This window comes from Schistocerca serialis, chromosome 6, assembly GCF_023864345.2.
Source record: "Schistocerca serialis cubense isolate TAMUIC-IGC-003099 chromosome 6, iqSchSeri2.2, whole genome shotgun sequence".
NCBI classification, from domain to species: Eukaryota; Metazoa; Arthropoda; class Insecta; order Orthoptera; family Acrididae; genus Schistocerca; species Schistocerca serialis.
In genome coordinates this window covers 213,867,993-213,890,682 of record NC_064643.1, presented here as the reverse complement: position 1 = coordinate 213,890,682, position 22,690 = coordinate 213,867,993, and the positions used below count along the sequence as shown (strand labels likewise).

Genomic DNA, 22,690 nt, shown 5'->3' with positions numbered 1-22,690 from the left:
ACTAAGAATGGGCTGTTTCATAGACTATTGACCTGATTACCACTCAGTTGTTAGTTTAAGAATGCACTATTTCAGGATTCTGTCGCAATTCCAACTGCATTAGAATGTTAGTGAGAAAAATATTTCTAAACTCTGCCGTGTTTTGACAAAAGAAGCAGATTTTAACATGGCAACAAGTTATGTATTCGTCAAAACTCATTAGTCCTTCATAAATCAATGTCCCCTGAACCGCCTTCTTGTTATTGCTGATAAATCAAGACCAGTCCAATTGTGCAACATTTTCAGTGGCTTCATTTGTCAACATTTCAACTTCACTTCTTGTTGGTTTTTGCCACATTACTTTTCACCGACGCCAATATACACTACTGGATTTAAATGAGCATGATACAGAGGAAGCCTGATTAAACTGTTCCCTTTATCGTTAGCCAGTTTGTCGACCCAGTAGCGTAAAGTTATGGCTTATACAGCTCTACAAGTTCGATTATTTTCACCTTATACACGCTAGGTTCACTTTATCTCAAGGAACATTTCTTTGTACCCGCAAAATATTCGCTTTCCTTCACGGCATTGTTGGAGCTTTATGCATCACAACAGAGTGGTAACCCATTTTGTCAGTTACTGTTGTAGAATTCCGAGGAATGTTTTGCATCAGAAGATTATCTACCCAACTCATGAACATGTTTTCGGAGGACACTTTTATTGAGAATGTAGTATTCAGATGTACTGCACTATTATTAATGCAACACCGATGCAAAACACTTGTTCACAATACCTGATGACTACAAAACACTTCAACACCAGAAAACACGACGTTACATCGAGAGCTGACAAATGATGATGCATCTAATGTGTGAAGCTATGTGGTACTGTTTATTGATGGTGTGGCAACAGTTGCACGTTACCAGCCAATCCGCTGGCAGCATGGTAGGGAAAACTGGCTCACTATTGGTGTTACTTGGGCGACGGCGTCATGTCCCCCTGCGGTCAGCCAAATGTCAAAAGTTGTAACTATTTTTAAACACACTATAACTTCTGTTTGCTGCCAAATCCTTGAACACATTCTCAATTTAAATAAGTAAACTTTCTTGAGGCTAAGAAGCTTACGTCCATGAATCAGCATGTTTTTAGAAAGCACCGCTTGTGCGAAACTCAGCTTGCCCTTTTCTCACATGATATACTGAGAACTGTGGATGAGGGGCAACAGACAGATTCCATATTTCTAGATTTCTGGAAACCATTTGACACAGTGCCCCATAGCTGGCTGTTAATGAAGGTACAAGCATATGTAATAAGTTCACAGATACTGAGTGGCTCAAAGACTTCTTAAATAATAGAACCCAGTATGTTGTCCTCAACTATAAGTGTTCATCAGAGACAAGGGTATCGCCAGGAGTGTCCCAGGGAAGTGTGATAGGACTGCTGCTGTTCTCTATATACATAAATGATTGGCAGATAGGGTGGGCAGCAGTCTGCAGTTGTTTGGTGTTGATGCTGTGGTGTACGGTAAGGTGTCGAAGTTGAGTGTAATGTTTGGATACAGTATTCCTAGTGTCCTGCTTGACACAGTCAAGTTGTTTAAATACCTGGATGTACAGTTGCAGAAGGATATGAGATGGGACAAGCATGTGAAAACTGTGGTAGGTGAGGCGAATAGTTGGAAGAATTTTAGGAAAGAGTGGTTCGCCCATAAAGGAGACCACATATATAATGCTGGTGTGACTTATTGTTGAGTACTCGTGAAGTGTTTGAAATCCGTACCAGGTCGGATTGAAGGAAGACATTGAAGCAATTCAGAGGAGGACTGCTAGATTTGTTACCAGTAGGTTCGAACGAAACGTAAGTGTTATGTAGATGCTTCAGGAACTCAAATCTGAATCCATGGAGGGAAGACAGTGCTCTCCTCAGGAAAACTATTGAGAAAATTTAGAGAACCGGCATTTGCTGACTACTGAACGATTCTGCTGCTGCCAACATACGCTGTGCATAAGGATCACGAAGGTAAGATACGAGAAATAGGGCTCGTACGGAGGCGTACAGACAGTCGTTTTTCCCTCGCTCTATTTGTGAGTGGAACAGGAAGTGAAATGACAAGTAGTGTAGTGGCACAGGGTACCCTCCACCAAGCATCTTATGGTGGCTTGCGGAGTATGTATGTAGATGTAGATATTTTGGATTTTGAGAACATCCAGTTTCTATTTGCAATCAAGGCGGATTCCTAATAATCATCATTTTGGATTTCATCCATGCAGGGTGATTTTGAGTTTACCATTACTGTTATTGGCATTGTTATTTTGCCATCTGTCAAATAACTGTTCTACATAACGATATGCTTTGAGTATTCTGATAATGGTGACACTTTTCCCCAATCTTTTTGTAGAAGCCTATCTTTGATCTTCTAAGGTAATCTACTAATGAGTACTTCATGTAAATGTTCTTTCCTAATTAGGTCATCTGAATACTTTGCTTTGTTGAGATGCCATTCTACGAATTCTCTGTGTCCTTTCCAATTACCACTGTTGTGTAATTTGGAGCCTAGTAACCACAACTTCTTGTGAGCACCCGTGCTCCAATACTTTGACTTAAATGCTACCTCAGAATTGTGATATGTTGTGAAATCTTCTAGCTGAAACGTAACACAAATCTTATTTGGTTATAATATGTCCATTCCTTTGAATGACTTTAGAAATAATATTGTGTTTATGTCTCCAGACAGTTGATGTACTGCCAAAGGGAAATTTGTAGTTTGATCTGTTGCTTTAGTATTGTATTAAAGTCATCATTGCTAATAGGGTGTGTTAAATTTTGATCTGAAAGTTGTTCAGATTCTTTTCTAATTTCCTTTGTGGTATATTCTATGTTTAAACTATTAGTGTGTGTGGCCTTTACAGTAAACTCAATTGTTATTATTATTTTGTAATATATGCCTGCATCTAATGGTATTGTGTTAATTGATGATGAAGATTTATCTTCAAATGAATTCTTTGAGTTATTATTTTTTAGTTCTCTGACTCTCTCTCCTAATTGTGACTCCAGTTGATTAATAATTACTGAAAGAGCATTTATATTTTTATTAATGTAGTTTTGTAAAATATTCTTAGTTTCCAGCATCTCTTTCTCTAAAACTTCGATGCTTGCTATTAATGTATACTATTCAGATGTGTACGCGTGTGTGTACGTGTTCTAGTTGACTATCTAGATTTTCTCCTACTGTTTCTGCCACATGTTGAAAACCCATAACTAATCGTTTCTCTTACCTGTCCACCCTGATTTAATTGAGAGATGGATGAGAGATGGATGTGCCCACGTGCCCTCTTCTGGACTCCACTGTATCTAATCTAGATTCAGTTTGTAAAAATTTGTTATTCATCATGCTAAAGTTGTGTTCTATTTGAACAAATCTGTGGTCAGTCTTGAAAAATTTGTTTAGTACCATCTGCATAAATTTTTCAATTGCCGCATTATCTCCTGCCGAAGTCGTGTTCATAAGCTATTTAATTTTTCATTAAAATATTGGAAAAGAAGTAAATGTAGTAAGTGTGTGTGTGTGTGTGTGTGTGTGTGTGTGTGTGTGTGTCATAACTATTTGTGTATATTACTATATGTCTTGATGATAAGCAGTTGCAAATGACTTTGTTGTATTAAGGTACAGAATTTTTCTATCTCGTGTTCAAATGTCTGTAGGCCTATGATCACAAAATTTCAACAGTTCACTTTGTAAATTAAAATTTCGTTTGTACCCACTGGATAGTACTGCTGTTAGTGGATGTTCGTTGTGTAGTGCTATTGTCAGTCATAGCTTGAACTGCTACCAGTGGCAGCTAGCTGTGTTGTGTCTACCATAGCTGTCATTGCAGGGAGGGCGTTGAACTGACATTGGCAGGTGGTAGCAGCTCACTGTATCATGTCAACCTTTGTTCTTGTAGCTGTTATCACTGCTTGCTGGAAGCGTCCCCTCATATTAGTTCTTGCCCATTACCGGCTTGTGCTCAGTTACTCATAATGCAAGCTGTGTTGTGTTGTAGTGATGTGGATTTACATTAATGACATAGCACAAGCTCTACTCTTATTCGCTGGGTTATTTCTTCATATATTTTTATAGGAGCCCCTCAGATTAATGTATAATGCTCCCAGTTTTTTAAGTTCAACATCCATCCGTAAGTCATCGTTAAATGTCTCTGTGTTTATTTGTGTTGCAGTATTTTGTTTATTTGCAGCTAAGTAAAATTTATTCTCGGTTTAACTTTCAAATATTTTGTGAATATCAAATAAACTGTATTATTCTATTTTAAAGTTTATTTATGTCACTTTTCTAGATGTTAATGTAATGTCTCTTGATGTTTTAACATTTTACAGTTGTTGCACTTGGATACTGCAATACAAACACAAAGCTCTATTAGTGCCGATCTTCTTCATTTAAATATTCTCTTCTATTATTTTTGTATGTTATTTCTTTGTAATAACAATTTTTTGTTGTATTTATCTTGAAGTATAAGTTTTTTTACTGCTGTGAATCATTAGTAACCTTGCTGCTTTTTCTTTTTTTCTTTGAATGATGGTTGCCATGTGCGGGGGTACAGCACGACTTTGTTAGTGATACTGCCTTAAACTTTGACCGTGACACTTGTGTAGTACTCTCATACAGCTCTTGATCTGGGGTACACCACATGAAACAGCTATTTACCTATTCTACTTAAACTGGTAACTCTCATTAACAAATTGCTTTTTATCCAGACTCAATCCCATCATATGACGTCTCTTGTGATGTATCATAAAACAGCTCCATCTACAGATTTCGTACAAGAGACTGCTTAAAATATACATCCAAGCTTGACAGCCTCTTCTTCAGCATTGTTCATTAGTGTTCCAGGAATCATCTGTCTGGCATATTCCTTGGAGTTGCAGATGGCAATAATGTCACACCATCAGCTGCTGCTCTCCAACATTGCCTGTAGCCCAACGAACACCTCAAACAGAACGTGCACAAAACCAAACAGAGACAAATATCTACAGTGCATAAGTGAATGGTTTTGCAGAACAACATCGTATAGCATGAATCAGCACCAGAAATCACATGATAACTCTGCGTGTTTACTCATTCAAATACGTCATCAAGGGGGCAGAAATTTTAGCGTGATACATTGATGTGTAGTTCAGGGTTTTAAGTCTCAAAATTTCTGCACCTTTTCAGTGGGTTAGGAATGTGACACACCCACACCAACACCGTGGATTTGTGCGGTACATGAAGACAGTGGCGGGAAAGAGTGGATTGTGAGGAGGTGACAGAACAGAAGGAGAGAATGTGGGTGCTGGCTTGGTGTAATTTGTTTCTTGGAGCAGGGTGGAGGTGGTTGTGGAGCAGGAGGCTAGTGAGATTGAGGCATGGAGGATAACAGGAACGCAGGATGTATTGCAACAACTCTTGGCTGGATTCGAGTGGGAGGGGGGGGGGGGGGATGACAGCCATTGAACTCTAGCATATTGTGTCCAGCATCGATCACCAAGTTTTTGACTTTGCTGGCAATTTTACAGTGGCCACTCATTCAGGTGCACAGCATGATTGCTGGTCATGCCCCCATAGAATGCTGTGCAGAATTTGCACCATAACTGATATGATATAGATGCTTTCATATGTGGCCTTGTCTCTGATAGGATAGGACAAACTTTTGACAGGACTAGAGTGGAGTGTGCAAGATGGGTGAATACGTCAGGTCTTGCACCTGGGTCTTCCACAGGGATATGATCCATATGACTTGGGGGTGGTGGTGGCATAGAGATGGACCAAGACTTTTGTTAGATTGAGTGGGCAATGCGATATTGCTTTTGGAGCTGAGAGGAGGATTGTGGGTGGATTATTCCCCATTGCCATGCACAATAATAGGTAGCGCAAGTTCTGATGAAGATTTTCCAGGATGATACTTGGGTGAAGAGGAAAGTGCTCTTTTGCAGCTAGTTTTTGGAATTGGTGGGAGGACCAAGGGGGTGTTAAGATATAACACAAGAACTCTCTTGGCCTTATTTGGGAGGAAGATGGTTTGGGGTATTGACCCCTCACTCACCCCTTTTTCGTGATTCTCAAAATTAATAAACCCATCAGTCCCAGATGCCCCCTCAGCTGGTTACTATGTTGTCACTGAAATAATCTCTACCACCTCTGCTCACCCCCATCCCCCCTCCTTTCTCTGCTTCCCTGCAGACTCTCCTTCCTCTGCTTGCTAACAGACTCCCCTTCCTCTGTTCTGTCACCCGCTTCCCAATCTATTCTAACTCATTGCCATTGTGTGCTGCATGAACTCGTTGGTGCCAATGTTCAGGTCACATTCCTATCCCGTATAACTGTTGCAGCTCCCTCCTGCATTCCTATGCCATACCAATGTTGCCATCCTCTGTGCTGATATCCACCCTTCCCCAATCCCTCCTCTTGGTCCCCATTTCCTTTCTCCCCTCTCCCACTCTACTTGACACAACCCTCCCTTGCAGTCAACCTGCAGAACTGTAGTCACAGGTCATTGAGCACTGTGTGTGTGTGTGTGTGTGTGTGTGTGTGTGTGTGTGTGTGTGTGCGTTGGGGGGGGGGGGGTTTACAATTTTCAAAATTTGTTCCTGTAAATAACTATTTAATGTAAGATTGACTTATTCAGTACAATACAAGTACCAAAACATTTCTGTAGAAAGTATTGTTGTACCATGTTGGGTCGACAGCTGATATGTAAGCAATAAGTTTCCAAGTGGAAATAAATCACTAGAAAGATAATCAAAGTTCCGAATCTCTCAGTGAACATGTGTTAGAAGAGGTGACAAAAGATGATCTCTTATGCTAACAAGTGTAAAATGGCGTGTCCAGTGAAGCTGAAGATACCCAGAAGGTATGTATGAGCATTTCAGGCAAAGAAGCTAAGAAGTAGACATAACCTCAATGGTGTGACAATTTATTTGAAATGCCTGGAGGCATGGTATTGCTTTGAAGATGTAATAAAGAAGAAAGATTCTGCACTGGAAACTAATTTGGGGTATATGTGGGTGCTTTACAATATTCTACCAAAAAAAAGTGCAAACAAAGCATGAAAATCTGACAGTGAAATGTTATTGATATTTTTTGGATTGTTAACAGTGATCAACAATATTAATTTTCTTAAGATAACATAAATTTTCAGAATTAGCTCTTCTGCAAAATAGCTCACTTGAAGTTTAGTAAGATGTATGTCTCTTTTACCGTTTTTCAAAAACTAAAATGTTACAGAAACTTTTTATTTTGTGTCTTACATGAGAAACTCACTCCAGCCAGAAACCAAACATTCTGCAGTAGCTCTCAAGCAGGGGAAAGGGTATCTTGTGGGAAAGGAGTAAAGGTGCAGAAGAAGGAAAAAGTACTACAAAACATGCTGGCACTGGAAAGATGCGAAAAAAATTCAGTTGCTAACTTTCGTTTCATGCTTTCTGTGCATGATAAATCATCTACACAACCATTTTAATGACAAAAATTGAGATGCATCACCCAAAAGTCCTAGATCAGATTGATGTTAAACTCCTATTGTTGAATATAGTTGATATTTTACTTTATTAATACATGGAAATTTAAAATTTTTGTCTTCTGCTGCCATGTGAACACAGATATTTTACTGAAACCTTACAGTACAATTTTTATTTATGTGGTGTTTTCTCACTTAGGTGGAAACCTGAACATTCCTAATGGTCATGGTACTACACCCTTAATGGACGTAATATCATATGCTGATGGTGATGCAGCTCTTGATATTCTGCAGAGAATTTGGGACAAAAATCCTGATGTGAGTACTTTGCTTCTCAATATTTTCATTTAAGTGAACGTCAATAATATAATACTGCAACTTTGTATGCCCCTATTGTTTTCACAACTACTGAAAGCTTCACTATACACACTTAACACTTACGGATGCTGTGGGATCAAAAACAGAAACCTCCAAGGAAAAATGAAAAAAGCAGCACCTTAACTGTAACATTCAGTTATTGATGTACTTCCATTTCTGTTGGGATATTGAAATGTTTAATGGAACTCGTTCTCTGTAGGTGGAATGGTCTGCATTTCACATGTTAGATGGATCCCATATGAAGAATGATATAATGTCTTCCCTAATATCTTGTCACTGTCAGGTCCTTCCTGTTATCCCTCCATATTGTAGGACCTTATTGTAATTGCCCAGGCAGGCTTCTAGATAGGGAACTAGAGAGATGACATTATCTTCTACAGGGAAAATCATTGTGATGGTTGTTTGACTAACCGTAATCAGATGAATTCTTTGACAGCACATGCTTATTGTACAAAGTGACTTATGTTAACGCCTAACTCTGAAAACTATACTCACTTCTGTTGCCACCACAACTATCGTAAACTGTAGCAGTAACGCCTGATAAAGATGACGACATTGGCTGCTAAAACCCATTTTTAACTAGCCTTTAGAAGCAGTTTCAGCCCACAGAGCCTTGCAATGAATTCTGATCTGTTGAAATTTAAGACTGCCATGAAACTCTTCAAGACTGACTTGTGCAGCCTGGATATTGTGGTTTGAGAGAAACTGTATTGGAAGTAGTGAACTGAAGGAACATATACAGTGTGTTTCAAATTTTAGAGATGCCCAGCTATTTTCATACAAACACAATTCACTATATGAAGTTTGGTTGCCATAAAATTTAAAGTCATAAATGATATATAAATATTTCATACTTCTTATAGGGGACACTGTAGAACACTTAGAAATGAAGAGTGGATGCAGAATTTCTGTAGATAAGTGATGAAGTAAATGACAACATAATTGATTAGTAGAGAACATCATGTGCGACAGAATTGCCCGAGTAAAACAAGATCCACTAGAGAGATGAAATCTTTATGCCTAATTATGTTGTAGACATCTACTTTTCAGTTCCATACAATGCTATTCTGAACACAAATATCTTCCGAAAAGACGTCCTATCACTTAAATTTGCATTTTATGTTAACAGAGTTCTTGTTTTCAGAAACATTGTTCTTGCTACTGCCACTCTTCATTTTATATCCTTTGTACTTCGGCTGTCATCATTTATTCTTCTGCCCAAATACCAAAACTCATCAACTACTTTTAGTGTATCATTTCCTGATTAATTCTGTCAGTGTGACCTGATTTAATTTGACTACCTTTGTTAAATTATTGTTGATGTTTATCTAACAACCTCTTTTAAAGACACAATCCATTCCATTCAACTACTCTTCCAAGTCCTTTGTCATTTCTGATGGAGTTAGAATGTTACCGGCGAACTGCAAAGTTTCTATTTCTTATCTCCAAGCATTAATTCCCTTTCCAAATTTCTCCTTGGTTTCCTTTCAGCAAGCAGTAATGTACAGATTGAATAACATCAGGGAGAAGTCACAATCCTATACCCCTCTCTCCTCGACTGCTGTTTTCCTTTTCTTCCCTTCATCTCAAGATAATATTTCACTCTCTGTATCTTACTCCTGCTAACATCAGAATTTCAAAGAGTGTATTTGAGTCAACAGAGCCATGAGCGGTTGCAAAGTCTACAAATACTATAAATGTAGGTTCACCTGTCTTCAGTCTATCTTCAAAGGTAAGTCATAGAGACAGTATTGCTCTACGTGTTCTAACTTTATCCAGAATCAAACAGATCTTTGCCGATATTGGCTGCTAACAATTTTTCCATTCTTCTGTAAATAATTTGTATCACCATTTTGGAACCATGATTTATTAAACTGATGGTTTGGTAATATTCACACGTCTCATATATCTTGCACATCAAGTGGAATAATCTTAATAATTCTGAAGGATTGTCACCTGCTCTTTAGACCTTGTTTTGAATCAGGTCTTTGTAAAATTCTTCTAACCATGTTGTATATCCCAAATCATCTTCATTTATTTCCTCTTATATTTCTATAATACTGTCTTCAAGTTCATTTCCTTTGGATAGCCATCCTGTTTATTCCTTCCTCCTTTCAGCTTTCCGTTCTTTGCTTAGTTTTGATTTACGATCTGAGTTCTTTGTATTCATACAGCTACTACCCTTTTTTTTCCAAAGGTGTCTCTAATTTTCCTATAGCTAGAACCTGTCTTTCTTCTAGTCGTGTATGTTTCTGCAGCCTTGCAGTTCGTGTCAAGGTTCCATGTCTTTGAATTAATACCTTCCTGCAATCTCTTCAGTTTTAATTTCCAATTCATAAATTATGCTGAGAGTCCACTCAATGCCTGAAAATGTTTTGCACTTTAAAATCTGGTTTCGAAATCTGTCTTACAACTGTGTGAGCTATCTCGCCGTCTCTTCCACATATACAACCTGCTTTCATGATTTCAAACTTCTCTGAAGTGTCATATAAAACATAAAAGACATCCCAAAAATGGTCATTTGATGTGGCATTCATACAATATAGGTATTGGACATTTCACATACTTATTCTTCATGTTTTGACTTTATGGTATATGCTTTGTGCAGTTGGAGAACTTGCAGTGAAATAGTCTTTTCCAGAAATCTGCTCTTTGTCCTTATGAGCATGTCACGTGACAAGCTTTGGATGTGGTTCTGTGTGTATCATCCCATTTGATTGCTTTCTGTTAGGTCATTTTAAGAGTAGAATTCATGTTGGTGAAATGGAAGATTTTAATAGCAAAACATTTATCGATGACTTTCACTGCTGTAAATCAAAGTATGATCCAGCAAATGTGATTTCGAGTGCAGCACAGATTAATTGTTCAAAGGATTACCCAAACAAACCACGTGTACCAGGAAAACATGAAAATCCGTCAGCCAGGTACAGAAGTGGCACTGATATCAGTGAAATTTATGTTTTCAAGCAATGGAAAATCTATGATGAAACAACTTTCTTATCTCTGTATGTGTTATACAATAAAGTTGATGGGTGTCAGGGTTTCATTTAAATAAATTGAAGTACTAGTACATCATTAAATTCTCGCCCCCCCCCCCCCCCCTCCCCTTCTCTTTTTGCAGTTTATCATTCATAGTTGTTGATCTTTCTTCCATGTTTTAAGGACTCTGCTTCTTTATTTTTAACAGTTATGAAATGAATAACTGAATTCAGATGTGTTGTGCATCTCTTGAAGATGATCCATATAAAGCAAGTCTTAAAAAAGTGAAAGAAATAGCTGACGCAATAGGCATATCAGAGTGTGGTACATGTTCCACGTGGAGAATTAACATTTTATACAAAATGGCACAGCATTTGTTGAATTCTGGCTGAAAGTAAAAGTGAAAACTAAATTCACAGCCATGTTAGGAACTTTTCAAGGAGAATGCAACTGATCTGTATGACTGTTTGCTTTGAATACGACATAGTTCCATCACTGCACACTTGAAGCAAAACAACAGTCAAGTCAGCTGTTGTTATCTGGAAACCATGTACCAAACGAGATGAGTTCACTTCCACCTGCCACTTAGGTTATAACCAGTGTGAAATGGAAAAGAGATTCATCTTCTTTGTTACTTTGCAAAGGGAAAACAAAAACTCATCAATATTGTACACCAATTTGAAGAAATCAGGCATCAGCATATCATCACTTTAAAAAAAATCTTTTAAAATCAATCATTTCCCTTCAGGGCAACACTCTTGCTGACAAAAGTATTCTGGCAGTTGTAGAACTGGGGCGGGGGAACTTGAAATGTGAACTGTAGAACGTTCATGCTGTTCACCAAATGTCTCATTCTCTATCTCAGACTCCTACATGTGAATAAATTTGTGTATGGTAAACTCTGCAAAGGACTTGGAAGAGCAGTTGAACGGAATGGACAGTGTCTTGAAAGGAGGATATAAGATGAACATCAACAAAAGCAAAACGAGGATAATGGAATGTAGTCAAATTAAATTGGGTGATGCTGAGGGGATTAGATTAGGAAATGAGACACTTAAAGTAGTAAAGGAGTTTTGCTATTTGGGGAGCAAAATAACTGATGATGGTTGAAGTAGAGAGGATATAAAATGTAGACTGGCAATGGCAAGGAAAGCGTTTCTGAAGAAGAGAAATTTGTTAACATCGAGTATAGATTTAAGTGTCAGGAAGTCGTTTCTGAAAGTATTTGTATGGAGTGTAGCCATGTATGGAAGTGAAACATGGACGATAACCAGTTTGGACAAGAAGAGAATAGAAGCTTTCGAAATGTGGTGCTACAGAAGAATGCTGAAGATAAGGTGGGTAGATCACATAATTAATGAGGAGGTATTGAATAGGATTGGGGAGAAGAGAAGTTTGTGGCACAACTTGACTAGAAGAAGGGATCGGTTGGTAGGGCATGTTTTAAGGCATCAAGGGATCACAAATTTAGCATTGGAGGGCAGCGTGGAGGGTAAAAATCGTAGAGGGAGACCAAGACATCAATACACTAAGCAGATTCAGAAGGATGTAGGTTGCAGTAGGTACTGGGAGATGAAGAAGCTTGCACAGGATAGAGTAGCATGGAGAGCTGCATCAAACCAGTCTCAGGACTGAAGACCACAACAACAACAACAACAACAACAACAATGGTAAACTCTGTAACCCAATCAAAAGGTTATGGCTGTTGGCATGAGCAGCATTGGGACTGTTTGTATTTTTCTATAAAGTTTCAAAAGAACTGCTTAAGCACATGCACTCCTGCTGTAAGTCTGTGCACTGCTCCATGTGCCCTCCATCGTGAAAGCCCGCCTCTCCGGTATCAAAATGATTGTCTTCGGATGGTAAGATTACAGAAAGACCCACAGATTATGCAGAGCACTAAGTTTTTCTATAATCTGGCCTCATGCAGAATTTTATTGAAAACTGCTGTCTCAATTCATAAAGGGATTCAGACAGTCGTATTTCCACCGATTCAGTGATGATTGACTCCAAAAGTTTGATGTATGTGGGCCACAATTTTTGTTTCGTTATGTTTCATCGAATGACCAGTGGAAAAACAGTGTTCATTGATAGTGGACCTATTTGCTTGGAGAAGACAAATATGCCACTGATATTCTGTAATGCGATCTTGCCCTGTGTAAGATTTGCTGCATTCACATGGAATTCTGTAAACATTAGCTTCACACAAGTCTTAAGATTAGCCTCACACAAGTCTTAAGATTAGCCTCACACAAGTCTTAAGTTGTCTTTAATATATCCCACAAACGCTGATATTTTTGGAAGGCGGTCGAAAGATTACTTTAACTTTATGTCTTCTTAGTGTTCTGCCTATGTTAGCTGAAACATTTCCAATAAAAGATAGACAAGCAGTGATTTTGAAGGCCTCATCCTTTTCTTTGTTCTGTGTTTTGTACATCTGTAGTACTCTATGTACTTGTTGAGACAAATATCCATTGTTGAAAAAGACAGTTTGCCGGTGTTCCAGTTCCATTTGTGGGCTGTTGGCATCTGAGATGGCACAACCTCAGTGTATCAAGGTCTGTAGAACCTCCTCATTTGTGCACAATGGTGGCAATTAGTAGATTGTAAATTAAGGTAAGAATGAGTGGCCTTTTGAAAGACTGGATGTCAGATTGTGCCATCACTCTAATGTTGCAGAAAGATGTCTAAAAATGGCAAACAACCATCTTTCTCCACCTCCATAGTAAATTTTATTTTTCTATTATGTTCTGATGTTGGAACTCTTGGAGACTGTCCGAACCTTGAGGGCAAATTATAAAAGTGTCAACAAAGTATCGCCAAATACAGTTGGTTTCGCTGCTTTCCAGCTTGAGTGACTGGAGTTTGCTGATAAAAAAATAGTGAGCAGAACTGGAAGCAGCCACTTACAATTTTACAACATTTGCTTAAACACATTGTAGGCAAGTGCCGTCATATACAAAATTCGTGTTATTTTATCAGCAGACTCCAGTCACTCAAGATAGAAATCAGCGATTTGTTGGTCAGTTTTGATGTTGTTTCACTTTTTACAAATGTACAATTGGTGGACACATTGCATCTCACTGGCAATAGGTTTGAAGCTGACATTACAGTGCTGTTTCAGCATCATCTCTCCTTGACATACTTTTGATTTGACAATGCGTGTTTTGAACAATCTGACTGTCAGCATGGGGCTCCTTTGTTTTCAAGATAGCAACCTTTTTATGGAAGTATCTGAAGGGCGAGCTCTCACCTGAGCTGTTTTAAAACCAACGATGTTTTGGGAATACGTTCGTGACAACTTTATAATTTGGCCTCATGGTTTATACAATTTCCAGAAGTTCCTTCAAGATCTGAAGTCCACACATGAAAAAATAAAATTTACAATGGAGGTGGACAAAGATGAAATAAAATTTACAATGGAGGTGGACAAAGATGGTTCCGTGCTGTTTTTAGACATCTTTCTGCAATGTAAGAGTGATGGCACAGTTGGGCATTCAATGTTTCAAAAGGCCACTCATACTGACCAATCCACTAGCTGCCACCATCCTGTACAAATGATGGCATTCTAAAGACCTTGATCCACCAAGCCCATACCATACCAGGTGCTGACAGATAGCCTGCAAACGAAACTGGAACACATACAGACTGTCATCTTGAACAATGGATTTTTGCCTCGGCAAGTACATAGAGCAGTACAGATGTACCGAAGACAGAACAAGGAAGACAACGAGGCCTTCAAAATTAAGTCTCTTTTGTAGATCAGTTACATTTTCTAAGTTTTTTGCCAATAAAACACAGTCCTTTGGTTTGCCGTCTGCATGACATTTTCTGTTTTCTTTCTAATGTAAATTGTTCATAATTGTAATTCCTAGGTATTTAGTTGAATTTATGGTCTTTAGATTAGACTGCTTTCTCATTTAACTGAAATTTAATGGATTCCTTTTGGGACTCAGGTGGATGACTGCACTTTTCATTATTCGGGGTCAATTGCCAATTTTTGTACCATTCAGATATCTTTTCTAAATTGTTTTGCAATTGGTTTTGACCTTCTGATGAGTTTACAAGACAATAAATGGCAGCATCATCTGCAAACAACCTAAAACAATTGATCAATTGTGTTCTAAATAATTTATATCGATAATAAACGCAGATGGCCTATAACACTACCTTATAGTATTCCAGATATCACTTCCGTTTTACTCGACAAGTTTCCGTCAGTTACTACAAACTGTGACTTCTCTGACAGGAAATCATGAATCCAGCCATATAATTGAGACGATATTCCATAAGTATGCAATATCACTACAAGCCGCTTGTGTGGTACAGTGTCAAAAGCCTTTTGGAAATCTACAAATACATAATCAATTTGAAATCCCTTGTCAATAGCACTCTACACTTCGTGTGTGTAAAGAGCTAGTTGTGCTTCACAAGAATGATGTTTTCTGAATCCATAGTGACTTTGTGTCAATAGACCATTCTCTTTGAGGTAATTCATAATATTTGAACACAATATATGTTCCAAAATCATGCTCCATATTGACGTTAATGATATGGGCCTCTAATTTGGTGGATTACTCATACCACCTTTCTTGAATATTGGTGTGACCTGTGCAACTTTCGAGTCTTTGGGTACAGATCTTTCATTGACCGAGCGGTTGTATATGATAGTTAAGTATGGAGCTGTTGCATCAGTGTACGCTGAAAGGAGTGTAATTGTTATACAGAGTCTGGACCAGAAGACTTGCTGTTATTAAGTGATTTAAGTCTTAAAAAATTGTTAAACATTTTCCCCATCTTTTGGGCAATTTGTGAATACCACACCAGTAAAAAATTTCCCCTTTTTCTGTGAACGATTCATTGAGCCATTTTTTCACATCTTCATATGAAGGAAAGTGCTGCTCAGCAAGTGCATGACTCTTCAATGGAAACAAGTGGTAATTGGAAGGAGCAAAATCTGGTGAGTAAGCCACATGGGGTAGAGCTTCCCAGCTGAGTGCTTCCAACATGTGAAGGTGCATTGTCATGAAGAAAAATGACTTTGTGTTGCCTGTTTCAGTATTGTGGCCTGTATTCAAGCACCGAATGGTTCAGGTCGGTCAGTTGTTGTTGGTAACATTTAGTAATAACCGTTCTCCAGGTTTCAACAGTTCATAATAGAACAGGCCATTCTGGCCCCACCAAACACAGGCATCGTCTTCCTGCCAAAGCAATGTGGTCTTGCGGTTGATGTGAGTGGTGGCACTTGCACTTGCACTTGCACTTGCAATTGTCAAAATAAATCCACTTTTCATTCTCTGTAACTATATGATGCAAAAAGACGTCCTTTTGTACCGAGTGAGCAAAATATCACGGTTTTTTGTGCTTTTCCATATGCCTGTCGTTCTACTCATGTAGTACCCTTCTACCAGTCTTCTGAACCTTTCCCATCTCTTGTAGCTGATTGCAAACAGCTTGTTGACTAATGCCCAATTGCTCAGCAAGTTGTTTTTGTGGTTGCGAATCATCTTTGTTGAGCTATGCTTCCAGTTCCACATCTTCATATATTTTTGGCAGTTTTCCCTGTTCCTTGTTTGCAACATCAAAGTCACCATTTTTGAAGTGCCGAAACCATTGTTCGCACATATCTTGCGATGGAGCATGTTCACCATAAGATTCTCGAGGTAATCGGAATGATTCAGCAGCAGTTTTCTTCAAATAAAAACAAAAACTTAATCCTGTCTGCAGATGATCTTTGTTTGACATAAATTTCAACATATTGAACACAACAACGCAACACTATGCATACACTTCCCATATTTATCACTCCTACACATCTGTCACTTGTTGATGAGATAACAAAATGACGCAGTGTCAAAACTTTAGAGCGGAAACTGCATTGGTGCAACATCTGTTGTCTGAAATCCGCATTTCATACTTGAACATGTGGTATATGCCCCACTAATGTTAAAAATTCTCCAAAGCACCGAAACAATTACTCTATAGAAACTGTCTTCAAATTAAGCTCCTGTCCTGCACGTAAATGATATCATGAGCAACTTTAATGTTATACGAATCTGTCATTAAGCTGTTGGTGTAATACTTCACACAGATTAGCAAATCTGCTGTATTCACAAGTACAGTTTTACAAATCAGTAATATAGTACAATTTTCATACTTTCCATACATTTTTATTTCTTTTCAAAGAGAAGACAATAAATTGTGTATATATTACTGTAACTTCATTTGGTGGATGCATTTTTGATGGACTAGCAAAGTTTAGGTAAATAAGGGTATTACTGATAATTTATGCAGTGTGTATGTAATCATTTTTGAGAATATAATTTGGATATTAAACTGTTCTTGGCTGTATTACTTTTTGTTTAAAATGTTGTATCCATTACTCATTGAAAAATTCCTCAACCACTCATATTAACAATATGGAAAGGCTAGATTGTTCCCAAATAGACGTGATGAGTCGCAGACAGGCACAATGAAAAAGACTGCAAAAAAATTAAGCTTTCAGACGAAGTGCTTCTTCTGAAGTAGAATACACACACTGCCGCGCGGGATTAGCCAAGTGGTCTTAGGCGCTGCAGTCTTGGACTGTGCGGCTGGTCCTGGCGGAGGTTCGAGTCCTCCCTCGGGCATGGGTGTGTGTGTTCATCCTTAGGATAATTTAGGTTAAGTAGTGTGTAAGCTTAGGGACTGATGACCTTAGCAGTTAAGTCCCATAAGATTTCACACACACATTCACACAGCAGCTGGAGACAGTGTCCACATATTTTGTGCAAATGTGTATGTTTTCTGTTTTGGAAGCAGGTCTTTATCTGAAAGCTTAAATATTTTTGCAGTCCTTTTCATTGTGCCAGCCTGCAAATCATTGCCTCCTCTGTGTGGTGAGCAGTAGTCTATCTTTTCCATATGTTGTTGTCCCCTCTTGTCAATTACCTGCAGTTATTACTGCACACCGGCTGGGGTGGCTGAGCAGTTCTAGGCACTACGGTCTGGAACCGCGCGACCGCTACAGTCGCAGGTTCGAATCCTGCCTCAGGCATGGATGTGTGTGATGTTCTTAGGTTAGTTAGGTTTAAGTAGTTCTATGTTCTAGGGGACTGATGACCTCAGCAGTTAAATCCCATAGTGCTCAGAGCCATTTGAACAATTTATTACTGCATCATTGTTCTATAACGTACTTACAAATGTTCAAAATTATGATTTCAGATATCCTCATTAGAGTCACAGAACTCTTCAAATGAAACTGCATTGTGGCGTGCTATGCTGGCTGGTTCTCCTCAGTTGGCAATGGATTTATTACACAGAGGTGCTGATCCAGGACATCGCGCAAAAGTGTATGCTGCTAGATGGCACAGACTACCTTCAGCAGACCAAACTAACAGAGGTTTTGGAGTGGAGGCGACCTCAAATGGTGTTTCTGCACTCTATGCACCTTTGTTGCAGCAGTCATCTCCATACATTAATCATTCATCAGTTTTCACACACTCAAGACTGGAATCTATAGAAAGACCTCTGCCATTCAATGTTAATTTGATGAATAAAGTTATGGCATGTGCTGTTTACCCTGTTGTTGATAATACATACACCTCAGAACTTTTCACTCCAAATGTACTTGAAGAATTGGAGAAATTGCTGTCTAGTGAAACTAAATTTGATGCACAAGAAATGCTGCTTAAGGGAATAACAATGCAAGAAATAGGTCTACTGTTGTTTGGACATGTAAAGGCAGGACTGCAACAATTGTGTGTCCGGCAGATCTTGCACCATATATTATTCGAGAAACCATTGGGTAAGTATTACATTATATTCTGTTTGTAGTTGCTTGTGGTATGTATCAGATTATTGTTGTAACATGACTAGATGTTCAAAATGATGTCAGATATTCCCATGTATTATACTCATGCCACTGTAGTGATTGTACAATTTATTCTTTCAGCTCAGGCATTTGAGTTGCTTACAAATTTAAAAGGCGCAGAAGATGAAACAAAAGAAGAAATGAAGACCGCAGTCACAGTGCCTGCTGTAGATGCTATAGAAAATTGGGATGATGACTTAATTGAAACTGATACTGTACAAGCTCGTCCAACTTTTGAATCAAGTTCAGATGACGTAAATTCTGATCTGTCAGAATGTAGCAAAGAATACTGTGGTGTAAATCCAAATTTGATAAAGGATCATTGGAACCTAATACATAAGCTGTGTCCTTCTGTCATTCACGAATTAGTTGTATCTGTATTAAACCTTCCCACTGTGTTAGTTCCTCGTTTTGAAATTGAAGCTGCACGTTTACAATTTGGTGCTTCCATGTATACATATGAACATGTGGGGAGCATGGTAGACTGGGAAGGAATGTCTTATGAGGGATCAACAGAGCAATTTTGGGATATTGTTGATGATGGAGACTTTGACATGACGTACGCAAGTGACAGCTATGATGAAGATGTTGATGATGACTCTGACTACTGTTTGTTTGTCCGGCATCCACCAATCTCTTGTAATTCATTCCCATTAATGCCTACTACTTCTTCTTCGGATGAAGATATCTTATATCCTTGCAATAATGAATCCGCTGCAACTGAGGCAGTGACAGGTATCACCCAAGTACAGAAAACTGCCAGAAATGTATCGTCTCCATCAGAATACAGTGAAGTTGATCAGAATAGCTTGGATATTGATGCAGCCAAAGACATTCATGAAAGTGAAACTACTAATTCTGGAAACTGTAGTTCGGGAGAGCAAGTTCCATCAAGTGTGCGAAGGGATGAGTATCAGAAACTCAACTGTGAAGTTTGCAGCTGCAGCACCAGCTCCTCAGAAACTAGTTTCAATAATAGTGCAAGTAGTAATGAAACGACAAATTCAAGATGAACTTATATGGACAATGTAAAAAAAAACCTGTGATCTGCATTTCTGTTTAAGGTGGAAAGTGATGTATTGGACTTGGAAAGGCTGTGAATTTATTATGGAACTTACATAAAACTTTTTTTGCTACAATCATTTTGTTTATTACTTTCTCTTTGTGTGCAATCAAAAGCAAGTGTTTGCTAATGTCTACTATTCTAGAATATTTCACTGATTGGTGGAAGGTCCCACGCATTGTCAAGCATTTTGTTCCACAGGAAAAAAATTAATAATAGTAAATAAATAAATGTCTTGTAGGTGTAATGTATGCATGAAAATCTATGAATTAGACATGTACTGTGCTATTCAGTTGTACAAATTTCGTTTTCCAATTTCCACAGTCTTCTTTAATGGTTTTTTCCCCCACCAAAGTGGAATTCCAACAAATTATACATGTTTAGCTTTTGTCAAAGAAATTAATAAACATAGAAATGAAATTCAGTATCGTGAGTGTTTCATCATAATTAGTGTTTTTTTCTGTCTTTAACATAAATAAACCATAAAATGCAAACTAATTCTAAAAAATAATTGTACAAGTTGTTAGCAGAAGTATTTCATTGGCTTTGAAAGCAGCTTTTTGAACCACATATTGCATTTGTGAAAATTACAAAATTACACAAAACAGTCAGAAATGTGAAATTTATTGTAGTTGATATTCATAATGCAAGGTGTATTTAATTCTATTTTCAGCCTTAGAAAATTATATTGTGATGGAAAAGATTACCCTTAGTTAAAAGTCCTCTACATACTGAACAATTTGCTGCAAAAGATTTTGAGGATCTCTATGGTAGAGGTGAGCATCCTGCTTTATGGTATATCCTCAGTTTGGCAGGGATCAGCAGCTCAATCCTATTTTATTTTCAGTTTACTATGTAGGCCAACAACAGTCACACTCTGCACCATCCCGTCTGTGCGACCATCCCACCAGCTTCAACTTTTGAATAATATACATGTTTCTCTGAGAGGTAATGCTTTCAACTATCATGTGAATTTGATGTAGTACATATTTATCTAAATGAAATGACATTGTTCGAGAGACTTTACTGGTCTCATACAAATATGATTTTATGTATTTGGACTGAAGCGGCGAGTGAAAATTTGTACCAAACTGGGAATCAAACGCAGGTCTCCTGCGTACTAGGTAGATGTGCTAGCCACTAAGCTACCTTGGCATAGAGGTTCGCACAACTGTACATATTACCCTGGCACGCCTTTCTCCTCAATCCAGATTCTCACTGCTGTCCCAGTCTAATTTAAATTTGCCCTTACACACAAGGAGGGATGCATGCCAGGGTAATCCGCGCAGTTGTGCGAACCACTGTACCACGGTGGCTTAGTGGCTAGCGCACCTGCCTAGTAAGCAGGAGACTCGGATTTGATTTCCGGGCTTGGTACAAATTTTGAGTTGCGCTTCAGTCTATGTACATAAAAATGTATTTTTCTGTTGTAAGTGGAAAAGTTGTGTTGCATAATTCCATTAAAAAATAAATCCAAATAAAAAAAAACCATTAACTCCCAAAAGGCTCACCAGACTAACTCTGTGGATTGCTGCATACATATGAAATGCAATGGTCGGGAAGAAAAATTAAGCTTTTAAGCAAACAATATAGCTTATTTCGAGAAGGGTATTTTTTTTTTTTTAAGTTAACACTAGGTGTGTGCACACTGGAACTTATTGCTAGCTCGTGTATTAAATAAAGTGAAATTCCACTTTCACACCATTCAAGGGACATTAAAAAGATTGTGTAAAATTTGGAAATAACTTTTTTAGCAGTAAAAGGTACGTATAGGGTTCCCCATTTTGTACAGCACTCTGCAACTGGCCTTCAATAGACAGTAAAGGGCCTGATAGTGAATAAGAAACATGGGGACAAGCAATATTTCATAAAGTTCACTATTAAATTGATTGTGTTTATTAGTTAGAAGTTGATGCTCAGAAGCTGTTAAGTAAACTTAAAATAACAGTTTTGGTATTGAGAAACAATAAAGTTGATGTGCAGAAAATATTGTGAACCTCACTATAACAGTTTTTCTGTTGAAATCAGTAAATTTTAAAATAAACCGGGGAGTAACACAGAATTATATTTGTGGAAAGCAAGTGATTTCAGGGACAACACGTCTACCAACTTAAAGTATTAAAATCATTGTATAATCTAATCATAACATCATTGAAAATAGTGTTTGAATATTACCTGAAAATGTATCTCACAAAAAGAATTGAACTAACAAAGAAAACAGAATACTCTGGGAAACAAATTTTTTTCAAACTCAGAATCCATGACTAGTGGTGTTTCTGCAATCATTGATATATAATTTTTTTGCACTAGTGTTGTTTCTGCAATCAGCGATTTTTTGTCAATACTGTGTGCCAGTTACTACCCACAGTACAGAAGGCGGTTTACCAGAAATATTAAAGAAATTAGATGAGTTATGTAATAACATTAAAACGAGCAAAGTAGAGTTCTAATAGCATTTACAAACCAGGAAAAGCATTACAGAAGGTAGCTACAGAAGTAGATAAAATTACTAATGTACTGATAGAAGTGAATTAATTAAAGTTGCATGAGGAGTTACAAATGAAGATAATTAAACAATGTGATTTAGTCAGGAGTGAACTTCAAGAAGAGTTTAAAAAGGTAAATGATAGGATGCAACAAAGGCAGGAATTTTTAAACTGTGAATTGGAAAATGTACATAATCAAATCTCAGTATGCAAGGCCAAGCACAAGCATTAGAACGAAGAATATGATGAAATAATTACTGCCATAAACACTTATGACTAATTTGGAGAATTATCTCATGGAGCTAATGGTACAAAAAGTACTAGAGAAATTTGAATCTGCTAACACTACCACCAATTCTCTAGGTGAAACTGTGGAACTCCAGAAGGAATTCCAGAATGGGAAGTACTATAAAATAACAAGTGACAACTTAATAAGAAAGTGATTATCAGCAACACTGGGGTGAAG

At 37.9% G+C, this 22,690-nt stretch overlaps 1 protein-coding gene across 3 annotated transcripts in view; it reads left to right on the top strand.

Annotated features, from left to right (window-relative positions):
- The window catches only part of LOC126484327 (uncharacterized), a 92,389-nt gene extending 72,227 nt beyond the window's left edge, over nucleotides 1–20,162 (top strand). For all 3 annotated transcript variants that reach the window (XM_050107771.1, XM_050107769.1, XM_050107772.1), the window contains 3 exons: nucleotides 7,666–7,784; nucleotides 18,027–18,609; nucleotides 18,757–20,162. In XM_050107771.1, the coding sequence (XP_049963728.1) occupies nucleotides 7,666–7,784; nucleotides 18,027–18,609; nucleotides 18,757–19,688 (1,634 nt within the window). In that variant the 3' untranslated portion in view covers nucleotides 19,689–20,162. The remainder of the gene's footprint in view (nucleotides 1–7,665; nucleotides 7,785–18,026; nucleotides 18,610–18,756) is intronic.
- Nucleotides 20,163–22,690: the final 2,528 nt, after the last annotated feature.